Source organism: Tetrao urogallus, assembly GCF_951394365.1.
Source record: "Tetrao urogallus genome assembly, chromosome: 7".
Taxonomy (NCBI): domain Eukaryota; kingdom Metazoa; phylum Chordata; class Aves; order Galliformes; family Phasianidae; genus Tetrao; species Tetrao urogallus.
In genome coordinates, this window is record NC_136820.1 from 32304008 (window position 1) to 32325384 (window position 21377).

The window sequence follows — 21377 nt, forward strand, 5'->3', positions numbered from 1 at the left end:
TAAGGAATTGGTGAGAATGGGTTCTCTGGCACAAGCTAATTCAGGGGAGGAAGTTACTTGCTGAAATTGAATCTTGCTGAATTGAATCTTGCTGAAATTGTATCTGTTAAATGTCTCTAGCAGTCTTAAATACTTTTTCTCATTTTGCAATATTTTTCTTTTGTATTTTTGCATCTTTTGTACCACGCATATTTCACAAAATCAAAGTTACTGAGTTATGTTATAGTTTTGTAATAGTCAAGGTATTCCCCTTAAGAGCCTTAGCAAAAATGGCAGTGTAAATAGCTTGTCAAGAAAAAAACATAATGAAAAAAAATGATGTCAACTTGTGAGAATAAATGTTCAATAAAATGTGATTATTATTAAGAACTGGATTGTTGTGAATTGAAAAACAATAAAAATTTACAACTGCTCAGATTTTTTTCAATTGTAAAATCCTTTTGCCTCAAATTTCGCTCCAACTGTCCACCTGTACTGTTGTTCCTTGTAGCTGCATCTTCCATTTATCTGAAAAAATGGAGCTGCATATACTTGTTTCATATAACTTTGGGATATCAAACCGTAGTGGAAATGCTGTCATGATTTCAACCAGTGATTGAGCATCTGGGGGGAAGGCAAGGCCAACCCACAGTTGTCAGGTGTAAGCAATGCACCTGAATGACCAGAAGGAATGGAGCCAGGATCTACCCCTACCCAGACCTAATTTAAGAGTTGACAGTGGAGGTGAGGGTATCTCATCTGGAAATCTCTGCCTACATGATGACCTTACAGGCCTTCTGAAGGTAAGCAGTTTCTTTCTTTTATTTCTATGCCTACTGCTATACAATCTAAGCAGGTTCGCACTCACTGCAATTTAAGACTTTGCTGCTTTGTCATCTTGTTGTATCTGTCATCATCTTGTTTTTCTGTCATGTTACAGAAACCTTGCTCATTTTCATTTTCTGCCATGGAAAGTACTGTTCATACCTATACCTATGTATATCTATCTATATATAAATATACACTTATATAGGTATATATATACATATATATGTATACATATACATAGCTATATACCTATACATATATAAGACTCAGCTGTATTTATTTTTTTTCAGTCTACTAATGTGGTTGTCAACCGCGATGTATTTTGTTCTGAAGACCAGTTTATTTTACAGTATAGAGGCAATCTTGTCCCCACTCATCATGGCAGGCACTGATTGCTAAAGGCTGTATCTTGGAATTATCTTGGAAGTGTCTTGGAAGTATCACAATATTAAACAAACAGCACTATTTTAAAAAGCGGTAACACCAAAATACTGCTTCAGCAGCATGCTGCTGAAGGTTACCAGTAGGCAAAGAACACCAGCACAGTCATTATTACTACTTGCTAGTAGACGTGCATGCAGCAGAAAGCTTCAGCTAGGCTGCTGCCAGGAGCTATCTGTCAAAGGCACCGGAAAGACTATATGAGGAAAGCAGAAGGGAAGTGCTCACATCTGAGCAATGACTTCTCTTAATAAGAGGGCTTCTCTCCTCACTTCTTTGTATTCAGCTTAAACAAGCACCAACTTGCCATGTTTAAATACAAGTAAAAGGAACTGAAAATTGAGGAATGCAGCAGTATTGCCTGTATGAGGAATCAGCAAGAAAAAAATAATCATGCCGTTAGAAAAACAGCAGAATCAGAATAAAGTAGAAATTTAGGTGAGCCACAAATGCCGTATAGATACTGACCACTTTGTGTGCTTAACAGATGGCCCAAGCATTTTGCTTGCCTTTTGCTTCTCTAGGCTGCGTAGGGCCTATTCTGCATGGTGGAAAAGTAAAAGAAACAATAAAGTTCATTTCTCTTCCTTATTTTCTAGGCAGTGGGACCCAGGTTTTTTAGCATAAATAAAACCAACAATTTAGCACAGTGGTGAGTCTAGCCTCTGGCACAAGCAAAATGTAGTACGGAGAACATTGATCCCAAAATGATGGTAACCAGCATAAATTCCTCAGTTAACTTTTAGCCTGCCTCAGTGTCTGCACTGATCTCCCTCCATCACCCTTCAGCCCTGAGGAGCTGAAATCTCATAAGCATCCATTTACTTGAGGCAACCTAAGGCCCACTTAGTCAAGAGTGTGACTGGTACTTCAGGGAGAAGAGGGAACCAAGCAGAAATTGTGTCCTCCAGGTACTTTCCCTCTCTCAGAGCTATTTTTTTTTTTTTTTTTACACTGTTTGTGACCAGTCAGCTTCGTTTTTCTGGGTTGCTCTTGTATGCATTGCTGACCCTAAGCTCTCGCTGAATCTCAATTGCAAACTTATTAAACACTTATCGCTTTTTTCATGATTTTTGTCACAACTTTGAATTTAACTGATGCTGATTTTGGAAGGAACTTAATCTTCAAAGAGAGTGATATTTCCAGTGTGCATTAGAGTTATTTTGGAATGTCACATGACAGGATATGTCATGTGTACATCAGCACTTTGGCAGAGAGAAGGATCTGTTACTATCCTCACTCAGAAGGCTTTTATACAATATTTTGATTGAGGGATGAAAGGAAAATTTGCAATGATTCTTGCCAGGTTCTTGGTTTTCCTTTGCCTTGTGTGTGGTACATTGCAATTACAGTCTCTGGGTAAGTTTCCTGCTGGTTTTGTGTTAAATTAGGTATGCAAATATTTTTCCTTGAGCATATTTACAGTTTTAATGGACAAAGTGATTGTTTTATATTTGTAATCAGACTTGATATATGATGTAAAGAACACGTTATCCTGGTAGCTCCCAATTCACAAAATGAAAGAGGAGAGATGTGCAGATGTTAAGGGAAAGGAAGGTAATAAGAGCAGGATACTTAAACTAGTGTTTCTTTCTGTGAAAATGCTAATTTAGATGGTACTGTAAATGAGGGCAATAGGAGGTGGGGTAGCATAGGGATCTCTCAATTTACTCTCCCCATCATCTCCATAGTGCAATGATGAAATTTTAGAGCCATATATTCATGTTAGCTGTAGTGATGACTGACCTGTATTCATTTTGGTCAGCCTTTTTTGTTTTGTTTTATTTCATTTTGTATTGTTTTTATGTTTGTTTAATAAAAAAAAGATGGAATAATGAAGTGAACCTACTGAGCTGCACAGAACAGTACAATGCAGTAAGATCCTTAATGTGCGAGATCTACTCAGGGTTTTTGTGTCTTCAGGAACCACAACTTACCAGTACAGGGCAGAATCAGATTTTCCTACAAGGTTAACATACCAGACTCTGAACAAAACATTTAAAGCTCAAACCATGCTATTGCAATTTTTTTATTTAAAAATTCTAGATGCAAAAAAATATAATAGTAATAAAATTAAAATGATAGTATGACCTCTCAGTTTAGGTAGGAAAATGGATTGATAAATAGTTCTATTAAGTCCTCATTAAATGTTGCTGAGAAAACAATTTATCGATCCATCAGTGAGGTTTGTTATCAGTTACAATGTGCACATCCTTGTCAGAGTACAAGTGAATAAGTGAAAATAATCTGTCTGAACATTAGTCCCAGCAGCTGAGGGCTGCCTCTCTGCTGAGAGAAAGGAAGAAGAATCTCTGGAGCCTGGCTCAGCCCAGCCAGGTCCTGACTCACCTGCTGCAGGTGGCTGCTTTTCCTCATGGACCAGAGAACTGATAAAGGCTCCTTCCTATATGTCTTAGGTGTGCAACTTAAGTGCATGTCGTGACCAGACTGATTCTGGACTGCTATCTTTCTTTCCAAAATTATAATTACTCTTTATTCCTTAGATACGTCCTGTAGGTCAATTCTCATTTATACTGCTATACACTATTGCTTCTTGTTTCCCTTTAACATCGACTTTTCTATCTTGCTCTTGTGTCTTCCTACCAGCCTCCATAACACGCTGCTGCTAAAACTACCTTCCTCTCCCATCTTTGTAACAAACCTATGCTTGGCATTCCTCCACCGCTGGACGCAGTCTGCAGTCTGTTCTGTGTTCCTTGCCAACTGCTTTCCCAACAGCGCAACAGTTTGACAAGGCGTTATGAGTTGTTCTGCAAAGATTGCAGCTGATCTGCACACTGGTGTTACACAGACAATTTTATAGCTCCTTGGGGCTGCCAGAGGCCAGGTTCAGCAACTTTGAACAAGCTACTTCTCTGGCTGATGAACTAAGAGGGAATTCTTTTCCCGGAGTTTCCAGGGCCATAGTTCAACTGCATGTTTGCTTTCTTCCTCTGAGTTCATCCAGGAATTATTTTTTTTTAATATACAGATTTGCCTGGTTTATGTAGTATTACTATCCCTTTTGTGGATTAAAAACAAGTACTGAGTAATATTGGGTATCATCTCAGTTCATTTTAAAAACAAATTTAAAAGAATGTTTTAAATTTTTTAAAAAGTACATTTTTAAATGGATGATTGATCCAATTTCAAACTTTCTGGTGCTTTAGATTTGATCATAGAATCATTAAAGTTGGAAAAGGCCACTAAGATAATTTAGTCCAACCATCAACCTGTCCCCACCATGCCTAATAACCACATCCCTCAGTGCCACATCTACATGTCTCTTGAACTCTTCCAGGGGTGGTTACTCCACCACCTCTCTGGGCAGCCTGTGCCACTGCCTCACTGCTCTTTTAGAAAAAAAAATTCCTGATATCCAACTGAATCTTCCCTGGTGCAATGTAAGGCCATGACCTCTTGTACGTATGGCTGATGCTGTGCATTCTTACGGGTTTTGCATCATTATGTACTTCATTTTCTTTTAGCTGATGCAATGCTAATACCCTAACAGTAGCACTCCATTTCACTTCTTTCAGATGACACAGAGAGATTTTGGACAGAAGATGCTTCTACTGGTGTTTGCTACCAAATAAACTCAGAATCAGCTCTGACATGGCATCAAGCAAGAAAAAGCTGTCAGGAGCAAAATGCAGAACTATTAAGCATCACGGAGATACATGAACAAGAATATGTAGGAGGTAAAAGAATAGAAAACAAGACTATCAGATATGCTGGGGAATTGTGCTGCTCCAGAGTTTTAGAGGATGCAGTTGGCTACCTTGTCTCTTGGCTCAATGAAGAAGATGAGGCATTCACTAGGAGCCACAAGGAAGGTGCTCTGAGCAGCTCTTCCATTAGCTGGTATTTCTTTGTGATTGCTCCTGAACCAGTGCAGGGAGAAAAGTCGCCCCATCCCACTGTTGTATTCCAGGTAGGGGCTGCCATGTCTGCAGCCTGCTTCAGTTGGAGGATTCCCTCCACTTGCCTTACCTACTGGTATGCTCATTTCCAATGAGGACTAAAGCCTGGTCCTCAAATTTACCTCTTTCCTCTGTGCTTCAAGGACTACTATTAACAATATGGGGGTTATAAATGGGAACAGATGATGAATAAACTGTTATTGAAATAGTAAAATCAGATGATTTGCCATTTTTGCTAGCAATAGGAGATCTCTGCTATCTTTACAATTATTCATTTATACATCTTACTATTTAAATCTGTTTACTTTTAATGTGAAAAGCAGTATTTGTGGGCAGGTTTAAACCAAAAAAGGTAAATTACTTTTGACTTTATTTCTTTTACGTGAGCTTGCTAATAATTAGAATAGGAAGGCACCACTGACTTTCTTTTCTAATTTAGAGCTAATTAAAAAATTCAGTCTTGCATTGTGGATTGGATTGAACACTTTGAATTTCAACAGTGGATGGCAATGGGCTGGGGGCAGTCCTTTCAGATATTTGAACTGGGCTCCAGGTAAGAACTGCATTTACTTTATAATCTTGGAATGGATTCTGATAAGACATCAACTAATTAAGCTACCTCAGTTGCTTCTATTTCAGAGAAGCCGGTGTTAATTTACAATAGCCAATGACTTTTTATTTTCTCACATAAGCAAAGAGTTTATTTATGAATGGAGAATCTCTTTTGAAGTGATGTTTAACCTTGCAGATCAGAGGTCAGAATGTTTCCATAACGTTATCTAAGAGTATAAATTTAAATCAAACCTTCAAAAAGTAGCAAAATATTTAGAAAATAATGGCACTATGTTGTCTGGAGAAATTCTAAATATTATGGAGAGACTCGCAGAGCAAGCTCATGATTCCTCAATACTATATGCAAAACCGTATGGAATGATGTGTAGGAAGAGAGACTCGGGAGCTGGTGGTGCACCTCACACATGGGCAGAGGGACAGCCCAGAGAGGAGGGAAAGCAGCCCAGAGTGATGGGAGAGGGGTGGGAGTGGGGTTTGCTGGTGCCAGGGCAGTAAGGGCCACAGGCTGGCTGTAGGAAGTGGCCACCACCCAGCAAGCAGTCATGTCCCCTTGCTTACCTTCTTGTTCCTCAGCACTGGCAGGTCTGGTACTAGGCCACCACTTTTCTGTTCTTTTCAGAGGCTCTTTTACAACAAAACAGAAAAAAGAAAACCTCTTTTATAGGAAAGAAGAACTGCAAAATTCTTGAGACATGCAAGTATGATTATTCTGCCTATGAGTAACAGTGTATCAGGAAAAGAACTAGAACTTTCCCCATACTATCCTGAGACAAAATCTAAGGAGAATCATTTATCTCACTCAGTGTATAAAGATAAAAAGCACCACTCTGAAAACTGCAACAGCAATTATCCTGTGGGGAGGGCTTCTTCACGTTAAGCACTGAAAAAATCACTATAAGACAATCATTCTACTAATAATGCAATCCATTTGTTGATCTTTTTGTAAGAGAATCTGTTTTCTCTCTTATTCAAAGGAAGTCCTTCCCCAGCTCCTGGGAAAATCTGTGGCACAATGAATCCCAGACAGAATGCTAAATGGGAAAACCAAGCATGCAACCAGAGATTCGGCTACATCTGTAAAAAGAGAAAAATAAATTCAAAATTTGACAATATAACCAGAGGTATGTATAGAAAGAAAGATTTTTCTCTGGTTTCCAGAGAATGCAATCCCTAATTTACAAAAGAGAAGGGAATGCAACATTATTTTTTAACCAACGTTTCCAAAAGCAGAGCTATATATGCACACACAGGCTTTCATACAAGATGAGAGGACAAAGGTGTAATATATTTATCATCCATAGGAGAATATTGTTATTTTGTTCCATCATTGCTATTCATTTTATCAAAACAGATAGAAGCTGTTCTGCCACTGTAACAGTGATAGCAATCGCATTTTGCATGCAAACAGTAGGAAGTTTATGGTTCTCCTTTGCTCCAGATGAGTAATTACAAGGATTGATTTTTATATTGATTTATATTATCAATATAAAAAGTCATTTCCGACAACTATATGCAACTGACTGAGTTCATATGTACAGAGCAGGAGGAACAGCAGCATTCACGCAGGCTGGCTGTGTTTCATCTGTTGCCTGCTGAGACCTAAGACTTCAGTGACACATCAGTGTAGCTGTGTACATGGACATGCCCCATACAGGAGGGATCTGCCAGATGCTGCTGTCTGGGAATGTTATAAAAGCTGCTTTTATAGTAGAAGACAGGAGAGACAGACCTCTGCCTTGGTCTCTCTTCTGCAGAGTAAAATTTTAAATTGTATCTCTGACACAATGTGGGCATTTGTATTGGTGCTTTACTTGACATTGAAAGACTAATCATTCTATTTGCATATTGAGCAAACTGTGCTTTAATGACATTTGCTTCTTATTTGATGATATTTGCATTTCTACCTGCAATTTTGTGTTTATTCATATAGTACTACTTCTTGTAAAGAATGTTTATTTTACTCTTTATAAAATTGCTCTGAAAATTTTTGCTTCTATTTTAGAGGAAATGAGACCTACTAAATGCACAGAAGGTTGGTGGCCATATGCAGGCCACTGCTACAGCATTCAAAGAGAATCCAAAGCGTGGAAGGATGCCCTGACTTCATGTAAGAGGCAGGATGGAAACTTGGCCAGTGTCCACACCATTGCTGAATACAGCTTTCTGGTGTCACAGCTTGGTTACAGTGAGTATATAAGTGGGCCTCTATTTTATTTGGCACATCTGCAATGCAAAAGCTGAGCTTCATTAAATATTAATGCTTTCTCTGAAATATCACAAGCTGAAGGCTGTATCTAACTTATGGTGTTGTCTGTTACTGATGCGCAAACATAAGCATATATTTATTAAGAAAATCTACATTTTAAAATATTTTGAAATAAGAAAACAACTTATTGTCAACAAATTTAGGTAACAGAATTTCCACGTAAAGATCTTTTAATATTTGCAGGTTTTGTGGGTTTTTTTTTCTACATTTTATAGTTCCAGAACTGAGCTTCAAATCTGAAAGAAATTTAACTTCCTGCTGAGAGTAAACCCTCTTGTTGAGGTTAACCTCTCAAAAATATTTCCTTCTAAGAAAATAATGCTTTTTCATTTGTGACTCTCCTCGAATCTGTCATCACCAGTCCTGACACTTGCCTCGCATGCTGGACTTGGTGACTACTCTTGACAGACCCTCTAAGGATCCCTAGTTAAGGAAATGTATTGGCAAATGTCTTTGTACCTCGGACTTCATCTCATCTCCTGATCAGTGGGGCACACTGAGAAACTCACTGCTTTATATCCATGCTGGGGGTGTTTTGTTCTTCTAAGCCACAGGTGCTCAGTTTGCAAAACATTTCTGTCAGCCATAAGGAGCTATATGTCCATTAATTTATGGGTGACATCTGAAGTCTCTTCTCTACCAACTAAATCATCCCTTACTGGAGATCCAAACAGAAACCAGCACTTTGATTAGAGCATGAAGGCTGCCTCTTGTGCACTACATCCCAACTTTTCTCTGTCCCTCTTTGTGCTGGATTTGGAAGTGTTTGATGTGTTACATAGCAGACAATAAGCAAGTCTTTTTCTTTCCATGCTTTAGAGCCAACAGAAGAGCTATGGTTGGGCCTAAATGACCTGAAGGCTCATTTCTACTTTGAGTGGAGTGATGGGACCCCTGTGACGTTCACCACATGGCAGCGCAGACATCCCACCTATAGGAACGGTTTAGAGGACTGTGTTGTTATGAAGGGACAGGTAAAACTTGGCAGCTATTTTATAGAAATGCAAACTAATAACTGCCTCAAACTGAAATCATGTACCAACCATCTACTTATTCAGCAGTCTTCTATATCTTATCTAAGAAACAAATTTGGCATCAGTCAAATGAAACTTGAGAGAACAGAGAAGATCAGAATTGGAGAGGCACCATAGTTGTAATGCTACATTTTGAAATTTCTTTCTTGGTGCAAAGCCAGATCCATGAGTTTTACATTAGAATTTACTTGTATTCTGCTGGTTACAACAATGGAAAAAAAGTTGTAGCTCTGGAGTGAAAGAAAGATGAGCTAGTAATATGATTGGTTATCAAAGATGCTGTTAGTATACCTTATTTTCCTGTCTGGTAGACCATTAAGTTCATCCATATCACTTCATTGGGGCATGAAGACATGGCACTAGCGCATAGTTCTCCTCTGTAACACATATCTGCCAAATAACCTAATCTAAAGCCCTGTAGACTTTATTTTTGTTGCCATCGTGATTGTTTGGGTTTTTGTACTCATTTACACATATATGCATACACATATAGAAAGTATTATGGAAAAAAACAAACACAAAAGAATTTGAAAATGCACAAGTGCTATGATGTAGAAAAATATTTATGTCTGTCAGTATTAGACATTAATAGGATTGATCCTTAACCACATTTCATGAATAAAAAGGTCTTATTTCAATTTTATTTTTTAACATAATTCCTTCTTTAATAGAAACCAGTTATTTTCAGTCTTCTCCTTGATGGATGAAATAATTGGGTGTATTATGACACATTTAGGTGTACATTATTTCTGTTTCATTGATCTCTTTGCCATAAGCATAATGAAATATCACGACTATAAATGCGCATCCTTTGGCTGTGGAGGAGAGGTCTTTTACTAACTCTCTCATGAAATAGGTAGTTGAAATAGCCAATAAAGTCAAAACTTCAAAATTTAATTTATTTCATTCTTTCATCTCAAAACAGCATCAAATGAACCTCAAACCAATTCTCAAAGGTCTTTTTTTTTTTTTTCTGTTGATGGAGATTTCTTAAAAAATCCTATAGTTTTCTTACGTAAAATACATCAGTGGATCTTGTAGTGAAGAAGAAAAATAATTATTTTCTTATGCTTACAAATGCCCCTATTTTTACACTTGTTTATTCTCTCTGCTCTTCTAGGATGGGTACTGGGCAACTGATGTTTGTGATAGGCAACTTGGTTACATCTGTAAAAAGAAGCCCTCATCAAAGTCTCCTGAAGAAAAGATCAAGGACCCAGGCTGCCAGGAAGTAAATGGTGTCTCATAAATGATTTATGTTGGGGAAAATCAACATTAATTATTTTATTTGCTCTTCGTACTTTTAGAGACTTGGTGTTTGTTTCTTTGAGGAAACCTAGTCTTTTTCCCACAAACAACCTATTAATATATGCATATACTTCATTTTTGCTCTGAAAATATTCAAGAATGTAAACAGTTACTTAAATGTAAATGATAACGTAAATGTAACAAGATACATCTTTTACATCAGTTCATTATCGTTCTACTTATACTCACAGCCAAACATGCAAAATTGCCCGAAGTCACTTTGTTCTGTCTCTCAGATCTGTTATTTAAAGTTTTCACAGCAAAATCTTTACTATTGAAAGAACTCTAAAAGAAACAAAGTAATTTCCAAACACAAGAAGATCGGGTTTTCTGTACCGTATGACTACTGGTGGGTTACTTATTTGGTCTTTTAATGATATCAGTGGGTTATTTCTTCCAAAATTCACCTTTTTAGAGAATCATTAAATCTATTCTAGTCAGCAGTAATCTCTCTAATAACAGAAAGAAGCAGGGGTGTTTTAGTGAGGTTCCTCCTTTCCACTCACACCCCAGACAAGCACTGGCTGAGTTCCTCTTGGCACAGAAAGTCTCCTTGCTATTCCTTCAAGGGTGGCAGACACAGCTTTGAAGCACTGTGATTATACAGTTATATAATTGTATTCTTACAATTATAAGAATTAATTTCAGAACTGGAATACTTTTGTATTTCATCATGTCAGATCCTGCAACTAGAGAATGTGTGGCCATAGCTCCCCCTGAATGAATCACTGCCTTATTATGGTGATGTTTGCACAAATCCAGCCTTACAGAGAATTGAAATGTGATAACAGTCATTTTCTTTGAAAATTCATGTACAAATAAAAGAAATGAAGAGTTTAATATCATCATTTAAGTAAAAAGGCCTTTTGTAGGAGAAGAGACAACAAAAATCTCACAGTTTTTGTTTATTAACAAATTTGCCTGATCTCATCTTGTTTTTAATCCCAGCTGCAACAAATTAAATATAAAATATTTACATATAAAAGAGCACAGCTAATTTCTATACTGAAGTATCTTTACAATTCACATTAAGGTCATCCTTTTCTTCTTCACAGGGTTGGAAAAGATTTAGTTTTCACTGTTATTTGGTGGGTTCTGCACTTGCAACCTTCTCAGACGCAAATAAGACATGTGAGAAGAGCAAAGCTTATCTAGCTACAGTGGAAACCAGGTAGGAAATTATCATTCTTCTACTTTAAAATTAGTGCTTCTACTTCAGAAACCTTCAAAATTTGTCCCATTTTTTGAAATCTTTGGAAAGCACTTCAGTAACACTTTTAAATTGTTCAGTAGTAGGAAAGAAAAAAGACTTCATGTTTTATGGATTTCTATTTAATTAAAATTGCTTTCGAATTTTGAGGGTTCTTGAGTTCCATTTTCTCCTAGTATTAAATTTCTAATCAAGGCAGCCCCTGTTTTATTTTTAATTTTCTTTTGGAAATTGATTACTACTGTTTTCCTTTATTTACTGAGGAGCTTTATTTCATCAAATGTAGGAAATTTAATAAATAAATAAATAAATTCCTAAGCATCTTCTACACCAAGTTCTGAACAAATGTAGGAATTCTCCCAGTATATTTCTACCATAACCAGAATGTATTATGGCACCTATCTCCATCTCAAATGGGCTTTGCACTTCATGGCCTCTGAGGAACACCACTGCTTTCAGAGGTGATGTGTAGCAAATCTGGCTGCAGCTTACTTCTCACCTGCTGGTAGATTTGAGGCATCACACATTGTGACATTTGCAATAGTGATTTGGTGATTTTTCGACATTTCAAAGAACCGGGTAGTAAGGAGAGGATGCCTTCAGCTGAAAAGAGAAAGCTGTCCCTCACCAAGTTCTTTCAACCACACTAAAGCTTGCTGAGGTTTTGCTTGAACTTCTCTGAGGACTCGTTCTCTTGGGGTCATATTAGCATGATAGCCTTATTTGTACCAATTGGATCAGCACTGGGAGGCAATATGTTGTGTTTCAATGATGTTTTCCACCTCAGGAATGAGCAAGCTTTCCTGATTAGTCTGACTGGGCTGAGGTCTGAAAAGTATTTCTGGCTCGGTCTCTCTGACACAGAAGAACAAGGGATGTTCAGGTGGACCAGTGGTGAAACTCCTTCCTTCACACACTGGAATTCAGCAATGCCAGGTAAGTTGTGCATAAGCTCAACGCTTGTAATCAGAGTCTGGCTGAAATTCAAGCAGACTTCTGCTTTCTATCCCCCAGTACTGGAAATAAGAGAAGGTACTTTTGTGTTTACAGCTGTAGGTGACCAATATCAAGAGACCTTGTTTTTGGCCCCAGCGTAAAACACATCCACAGCAGAGTGTCAGGTGCTGTGTAACTGAGTTACTTATAAATCTGTATAAAGACATATTTAATGGGCTACACTGAATGCAATAGGAGCTGACAAGATCCATAGTTTTTTTTTGTTTTTTTTTTTTTTACATTTTTAACAGCTGTTAACAACAACTCATCACTTTGAGGAAATTGATTATAGGCAGTGCATGGGGCCCACAGGTGAGAAATGGAGAGCAGGTGTCCAGCTGTTCTGCATTTCAACAAAAGGTTACGGGAGGCTCTTGTCTTCATAGTAGCAAGTTGTGTGTTGAAACAAACTTCTTGTACTTGATATCATCCTTTCTGAAATTGAATTACCTGGATTCTGAGAACTGCAAAGCAGTTGACAGGCCATCTGTTACAAACGAAAATAAAATCAAGTGCTATGTGCCCTGTGATTTCCCTGGGGTGGCAAGATAAGGAACATTTGTATCCTAAATCTGCAATCTCCAGTTTTAGGACAGGTGTGTCTCTGAGGTTCATTGACCGATCTCTATGCTGTGGCAAGAGATATTCAGAATAATTTCATAGCTATGGTGGCTTAAAATCTGCATAATATGCAGCTTTATATCATAATTTTGTATGAATACGAAGATCTAATTTCCTAGAAAGCAATTAGACTTTGATTTTGTTCATTTCTTTTATGTATCACAAAGGGAAAGAGCAAGGCTGTGTTGCCATGGGAACTGGAGCCAATGCTGGATTATGGGATGTCATTAGCTGCCAGGAGACAGCAAATTTCCTTTGCAAGCAGCGGGCAGTGGAAGTGCTACCACCAGCTCCTCCTGCCCAGGTCCCAGCAGCATCCTGTGCCCAGGGTTGGGATGGAGCCCCACAGGCAGACTCCTGCTTCAAGGTCAGTGCATCGCTGCCTTGCCAGCCTGAGGGCCTTGCCTGACATGAAGGGACCCAAGTGCTGAGCATTTCTGGAGAATTATCTCCTTTAGGGAATTCAAGTGCATAAAAATAAAAAAGAAACCCATGAGACAAGTCCATCAAATATAACAAAACACAACAATGAAAGAGCTTACAGCAGTGAAAATGAGAAGCTAAAAATAAGCTTCATTTTACAGAAATGAGAGGTGGGAACCTTACCACATTTATCTCCTTCCAAGAATTTGGAACTTCAGACAAGTGTAGTACTAAATCTCAAGAGCTGACTGCGTCACTTGAATAAAACAATGTCTCCTAAGAGAAAGATGATGGGAGTCTGGCCTTCTGACAGCTTTCTTTCACAGAAGTAATGTTTTTAGTGATACTTTTAGATCCAGATTTAGTTTGCCATTGGTGACACTTCAGCAAGTAAAAGCTTTGTATGTTCTCATGATTGAGCTAAAAATTTCTGAAAAGGAAAAAGAGAAAGTAAAATAGATGAAGTAAAATGTCAATAATATGTAACATTGCTCTTCCAAGTCTTTATGTAAGCATCCTTCCCCTTTCTCTCCTGAGATTCTGCCTGCTAGAAGGACACACGATTTTAGCCTTTTATTTACAAGGGTATCAACTTTTATGTCACAGCCATTTAATTGTTGTTACTCGTTATTGATTTTTCTGTGTATCTGCTTGCTGCTTATCCTTGCCCCAAAATGTCAAGCATCATTCTTCAAGACCATGTGTACTTCGTACTAGGATGCAGAGCTAGCAGTGCTGTATAAAATCTCTTCATCAGCCCCTTTCAAAATGTCTGTCTCCATCCATATTATCTTTCTTATTTCAACATATTGATTTACCTGCCTCCCATTTCTCAATAATCTCCTGCTTTCTACTGCACAATACTAAGACTAGTCAATTCTATTTTTCTTTGAGCCCTTCGGTGTTCAAAGCTCTAATTAAGTTATAAACTATTGTGACACTTTTTGTTCTTCCCTGAAACCTAGGCTAATCTTCCCTTGCTATTTTAAAATAGAAGAGAAAAATATAGTTACAATCTACATGACTAATGTTTAATACTATAGGTCTTGAAAGACGTTGTCTCAGTTTTAATGGGATTCTAAAATAATATTGATCTCAATTACACAGTAAATCACATTTTTACATCAAACTTTATATTTGTATTTTATAACTTATCACAATTTTTTTCTCAATAGTTCTTTGTGAGGGACAAAAACCTAAAGAAGAATTGGTTTGAAGCTGAAGAATTCTGTAGAGAAATAGGAGGAAATCTGGTCACAATCAATTCAAAAGAAGATCAAGTTTTTATATGGCAGTTAGCATTGTGAGTACTTGCACAGTCATTCTTTTTTATGTTAATGTTATGCTAAATAATAAGATACATTAGGAGCTGAGTATTAAGTGAATAAAAATGATAAATGAAAGCTATGAAAATGTAAAATGTAAAAAAACAAATGTAAAAAACGTATGTAAAAAAAATGTAAAAAAAATATAAAAAAAAATGTAAAAAAAAATGTAAAAAAAAATGTAAAAAACAATGTAAAACAAAATGATAAATGAAAGCTATGAAAATAGCTTTCATTTGGAAATACAATTCAGTGTGATATTTTAAATACACATATTTCAACTTGAATATTTTCATGTAGCTTTGAAATTCTGAAGTTTTCATCACAGTTTCTTGTTAAGGCTGTTCTCCAGATCTGATCAATGTTGTACATGTGAACCACTTCTTCCAAAAAGGAGGCACTAAAATGTTCGGCTCTAATTGTGTGGGTTTTTTAATGGTTACGATTCATATTTTAATACATACATTCAAAAAAACTTAAACACAAAAAAATCCTTGTGGAAATTACTAGCCTATAAATTGAAGACTCCTCAAATCAAATGAATTAATTTTCATTCATTTATATTAACATTGTAGATGCCATATTGTCATCAAGTGCCATCACAAGAAGTGCCATGGAGGAAATAAGAGAAGTTGAAAAAGAAATTACTTTTTCATTTGTTAGATTGCATCATAGCTCTCTAGTCACAGTTTACTTTTATTAAAAGCTGTTTCTATGAATTCCTGCTAGGAACTAGGAACTGTACTTCAGCCACAAGTATGGGACCTGAGCTAGCACCGTGATACTCCGCTTCTCCTCCAAATTAACTTCAACATGTCCCATGCCAGCACAGATCTTTGGGAACTCCATGTCAAAGAGTGCAGTTAATGAGCTTGGCTGTGGGCCGGCAGGGAAGGAGTAGCTCCTGCTTCAGATGTGACTCAAAGCTGCATGTTTTTATGCTTTCCAGCATTTATATGGCTCCTCTTCTGCACTGATGTACTGATATTGTATGATTTCTTTCAGGGAAAAAGGACTGCAAACTCAGGGTTTCTGGATGGGTTTGTTTCTCTTAAATCCTGACGAAGGATTTACCTGGATTGATGGTTCTCCTGTGAGTACTTATTTGCTGGATACTATTTTTTTTTTCATAGATTTTATAACATATAGATTTTCATGGTTTTAGTGCTTTTTTCCAACCTCTTTAAGCTGTTGTAGGGCAGCAGTTCACCGTCAGCTCAACAGCTGCAGCAGTTGTCTCAGCAATGGCACTGTCTCAGCACTCTGGAAGCACATCACTCATAACTATCCTCATCACTCGCACCATGCTATATCCCATATTCCACTGCATGTGCTCTTAGGTCTTCATCACACCCATACCTCTTCTGCGCAACAGAATTGGGGAAGTCAGCTCGCCATCTCTTACAGAGTCAGATTAATGTCACTCCCTCCATGCGTCTATTTTTCCTCCATGCTTTATAGAAAGTGTAATCTTTTCACCTGTGGGAAGTGATGGAAAGTGAACATATTAGTAAGACCTCCCCAGCCTGATCAGAGCTTTCTGAACTCCTTTCGATTGCATAAATGAGCTGCTTGGGCTGATGAGACCCTGACCCTGAGAGACAAAAATCTCAATTACTTCCACTCCGTTCCAAGCACGTAGTGAATGAGCTGTGTTTCCCACACAGGTAATTTATGAGAACTGGGATGAAGATGAACCTAATAATGATAAAGGAATTGAGCACTGTGTTATGTTTAATAGATCACCACAAATGCGCTGGAATGACTTGTACTGTGAACATTTGCTTAATTGGATTTGTGAAACTAAAAAAGGTATGACTACTTCACCATTTAATTGGAGTGATAAGCGCAATTCAAAAAGAAATCATATGGATTTCAGCAAATTTAAAGAGGAAATATATTGGGAATTTTTCATTGTAAAAGTAGAGCAGTGAAGGTAACACTTAAAGCAAGAGGAACAAATTGAGATATTTCAGATGTACTCAGATGTAGGAAGTTCAAGAAATTGCTTTATATCCGGCTTTATCTCTTTTAGATGTGGGTTGAATAAATTTGCAAGGCAAAGATGCTTAATCTCCTTAGAAAGACAAGGAGAAGATAAAAGTAGATAAAATCTCCTTATCTTGCTATCTTTATGGGTTCACAGAGGAGACCTGAAGATGCAGGAGACTGAGTTCCCTATGCAAAAGATTAAAAAAAAAAAAAAAAGTTTGGTTCCCATTGTAAGACAGATAATGGGAACTAGAGAGAGGGTTAAGTTGCTATAGGAACTAGAATATTGAAAAGCTGATCAAAAATAGAATTACTGTAGCCCTGAAGGACTCCTAGATCTACTTTAAAAGCTCCCAGAAGTTAAAAGGAAGGTGGATGCACATGGGGAAATTGTGAGAGGAAGGATAGGGAGGGGAAAGGAGAAGCAGCTGCGCAAACATCACCGAGTATATCTAATAGACCTCTGCCAACAAATAGCCAGAAATGCACCATATTACCATTGGAAAATTACTTACCTGAACTGGAAGAATCCCTGTTCCATTGTGGGTAGATCAGTTCTCACACACACTGGCAGAACACTGCTGCTCACCAGCACATCCTGCACAGCCCTGCAGACATGCTGAGCCTGCTGCACTGCACAGAAGGCTTTGTGAGATGCTCAGGAGGAATTCACAAACTGTGGCAGAGATACTCCAGTCAGCTCATCTTGACTCTAGGGTACTTGACTACTACTCTCAGTAGTAAAAATAAATAAATAAAATTAAATAAAGGAAATAATTAGACCTTGTTATTATGTGTATCAATTAGATGAGATCCCAACGAAAGGGGAGATGGACTGAAGTTAATTATCTCATTTTTTTTAGCATGCAACGTTATTATTTAGCCTGGTGCACCTGGAGATCTGTGTATAACATTACAAATCAAATCTATGTGGCTTGTGATTTCCCCATTGTTTGTTTTGTGTTTGGAACATTGCTCATAATTACGTTTTATTTTACAGGTACACTGCTCAAACCTGAACCAAACAACAAACATGGTAGGATTTTTTCCTCTTTCAGTGGAAGTTTTACTGTATAGTTTTTGGACTTTGTACAGATATGATATGATGTCAAATATGTTTTTCTTTATCTTCCAGAATATCAAGCTGTAGAAACTGCTGATGGGTGGATTATATACAAAGAAAAGCAGTACTATTTCAGCAGAGAACGTGTCCCTATGGAAAAAGCACGGAGAATTTGCCAGAGGAACTTTGCAGATCTCGTTGTCATTGAGGATGAAAATGAAAGACAGCTTATTTGGAAATATGTAAGCACTGAACCTACTGATTATCTATTATTATTTACATAGTAATTACAATTTTTATTTATATATATATGTACTAATTATTAACTGAGCACATTGGTTGTGGGCACTTTTGAACCCATTAAGAATTTCACTGTTTTTTATTTTAACTGCTTGGTAAAATTATTGCATTGGTCTTGAAGCATCCAGCACAAAACAGGAACCTGAGCTTCATCCTCACTGGCAGGCAGTGGGCAGTGGGACTTTCCAGCCTTCCTGAAGGTTTGAAATCAGCAGCCAAGAATGCTGATGAGGGACGTTTCAATTCTGATGCAGAGCAGATGAAAAAATAAAAAGATTTTAGTTGTTTATCCAGGCTAAAATCCGGAGTTTCTGTCCTATATTACGTATTTGTATTATGGTACATTTTTCCAGTAATTTCCACTGTCTTTAGACATTACTACTGTCTTTAGGAGGAAGAGAAAAAAGGCACGTGAATGTTAAAGGTGTAGCAAAGAATAGTTCAGAGATCCTGCATCTGTTGCCTTCTTGCAGCCCAGGTTTGAGACTGTGAAACAAACAAAAATACAGCTGAAGAACTGTCCAGTTGTTAACTGTGCCAATCACTTTTGTTTTAGATTAACAGAAAACTGAGTGGTGTATTTCTCCAAGAGGAATCATATTTCATTGGCTTATTTATCAGTTCTGATCGGAAGCTCAGGTGGGTAAAAGAAGAGTACTAAAGCTGTTAATGGACAGCAAACAGTAATTTCATCTCGCTCTATGGGTGCAGGTACTTGTGTGTTCTTTAGTTAATAACACTTGTGTGACAGAACTCTGGTAGGTTTCAGAAGTCTGAGATGAGGGATATTATTTTTTTTCTATACTTAAGCAAAACAGTGTGTGTTCCTTCCAAATCAAGGCGAGCAAACGTAAAATTTCATGGGTAACGTTCATTTCACTTGCTGTCTGACACTGAGAGATGTGAATTTGAGACCCAGGCATCCCTTCACAGGCAATGAACATAAACAGCAAGATTTGTGGTGTTAGACATCCACTTTACGATGGGTTTAACTCAGACTTAGATCTCTAATAGTTATGTAGAAACTCTGGAGGTTCACACAGAAACATTTAACTAGAGAAATCCCACTGGCTCAAGTTATGTGAGCCTGAAGCTTGTGCATCGCACAGCTCTCTGAAATTCCTGTTAGGTAACCTTTTTAGAAATCTGTTTGTAGAAGACTTTCATGAGGATACCTTTCTAAAATGAAAGGCAAGTCCATGCTCTGGTGTTACAGCCTCATCCAGACTGTTAGAAGCTGCCGAGTCCACTATGTATCCAGCCTTTGGCCAAACAGGACAATGATGGGACTTTAGTGCGACAGCACTGAACAGGTGAGAGGCAGCACTAATGCTGTGGATCTGTCCTCTCAGTATATGTAGAGCCTTTGTTCTTTGGTCACTAATCATACCTTGTTTAGCAGAAGGGCTGAGCACTCATAACTCAAATTGGCTGCTGGAGATGTCTGTATGGCAACCATCTGTCTTTTTTTTTTTTTTTTCTTTTAGCTGGCTGGGTAAAACCCCTGTGAACTATGTTGCCTGGGCTCTGGGTGAACCCAATTATTCACATAACGATGAAAACTGTGTGGTAATGAGAAAAGATTTTGGTGAGTAAAACAGCAGCAAGAAACATTTGGTCAAATATCTTAATGGGCTTATTCATCAAAAGCTAAAAGTTTTGCCACCTGTTTAAACCTAAGGCTCCCCATTGGCTGCTGAACAAGGGGAACTATTTTTCATAACAAGTACATTAAGGTTTAAGTGTATGCCAGTGCTCATAGAAGACAAATGTACTGCAGTGGGAAGAGGGCTCTGTTTGGGCTGCTAGTGTAAATGTCGGCTGTCTCGACTGTTATATGTCTCTGGAAGGTAATGTTTGTGAGTTATGAATGTTGGCTGGGTTAAACTCTGCAATGGCAATAGGAGTGTTTGACAGACTGATTGCATTTCTTTTATTTACAGGCTTTTGGAACGATGTAAACTGTGGTTTGAAAAATGCCTTCATCTGTGAAAGGCACAATTCAACTTACTCAGGATTTGTTCCCACTGTACTTCCGCCTCTGGGAGGATGTCCTGAAATGTGGATTTTGTTTCAAAATAAGGTAAGCATACACAATAAGTAACAAATATCAGCAGCTTTTAGAAGACTAGCTATAAATAACTGCATAAGTGCTCCCATTTTATACACTACTCTCTTAAGTGACATTTTAACTAGCAGTGGAGTCAACTTTTGTGGGTTTTTTTTTTTGTTTCCTGTTTCTGAACTTACATTTATTAAATTATAACTTCTAAGTGCTCAAATGCAGTTAGCCATTGTTACTTCTTCGATTTCTGTAACTTTCTTTTTATTTTAGACATCTTTATTGCACGGAAATACAGAATTACCATGGGTCTGAGCCCTGCACACACAAAGTTGTGATTAGCTGTGTCTACTCCTCACTGGCTGAATGTATGGCATTTCAGCAGCTCCCTCAACTGCTGCTCTTTGTATGCAGGGACTGATAAATCAAATCAAATATAATTCTCTTTGACACCTGAAATTTTGCTTAATTATTTACTCTCCCTACAGTGTTATAAAATAGTTGGGTCCAGACGAGAAGAGAGACTGACTTGGTACTCAGCAAGAAGTGCTTGTATAGAACTAGGGGGAAATTTGGCCTCTATACACAATGCTCAAGTACAAGGTATGGTATCTCAACTTTTGGTGCTAGCTGCAAAGCCAGTAAATCTCACCAAAGAGGTTATAATTGTTAGTTAAAACTGTAGCTGTGGATGTTATGGCCAAGTGAATTCTTTCTTGTGATTTCTAAATATGTGAGCACTTTGAAATGACGTAACTATTTTGCACTGGATCAAAACATTCAGGTTCTGTATGTATTGATGACAGTACACAGAACCTGCTGGCATTGCTAGTCATGGGGAAATTGTAGAATAATCATGTAATGACTGTAAAGATGAATACTCATGTGATCCCACTGTATGATAAACCCATCACCACCTTTCTCATAGTTCCCCTTTTACAAGGTCAGAAGTATCTTCAGAAAACTATGCATTGGTCACCAGTAGCTCTCCAGGGTGAGGGCAGAAAATGTTATTCCAAAAAACTCCTGACTG

General features: G+C 37.7%; 1 protein-coding gene across 1 annotated transcript in view; it reads left to right on the top strand.

Moving 5' to 3' along the window:
• Positions 1-2540: 2540 nt before the first annotated feature.
• The window catches only part of LOC306948440 (macrophage mannose receptor 1-like), a gene marked incomplete at both ends in the record, with an annotated part of 29741 nt that continues 10904 nt past the window's right edge, over positions 2541-21377 (top strand). The window contains 19 exons of the mRNA XM_079538072.1: positions 2541-2607; positions 4788-4949; positions 5611-5724; positions 6719-6865; positions 7747-7929; positions 8830-8984; positions 10165-10275; positions 11408-11523; positions 12350-12498; positions 13347-13546; positions 14778-14905; positions 15933-16020; positions 16595-16739; positions 17920-17955; positions 18055-18224; positions 18839-18921; positions 19770-19870; positions 20226-20365; positions 20833-20947. Coding sequence (XP_079394198.1) covers positions 2541-2607; positions 4788-4949; positions 5611-5724; positions 6719-6865; positions 7747-7929; positions 8830-8984; positions 10165-10275; positions 11408-11523; positions 12350-12498; positions 13347-13546; positions 14778-14905; positions 15933-16020; positions 16595-16739; positions 17920-17955; positions 18055-18224; positions 18839-18921; positions 19770-19870; positions 20226-20365; positions 20833-20947 — 2410 coding nt within the window. The remainder of the gene's footprint in view (positions 2608-4787; positions 4950-5610; positions 5725-6718; positions 6866-7746; positions 7930-8829; positions 8985-10164; positions 10276-11407; positions 11524-12349; positions 12499-13346; positions 13547-14777; positions 14906-15932; positions 16021-16594; positions 16740-17919; positions 17956-18054; positions 18225-18838; positions 18922-19769; positions 19871-20225; positions 20366-20832; positions 20948-21377) is intronic.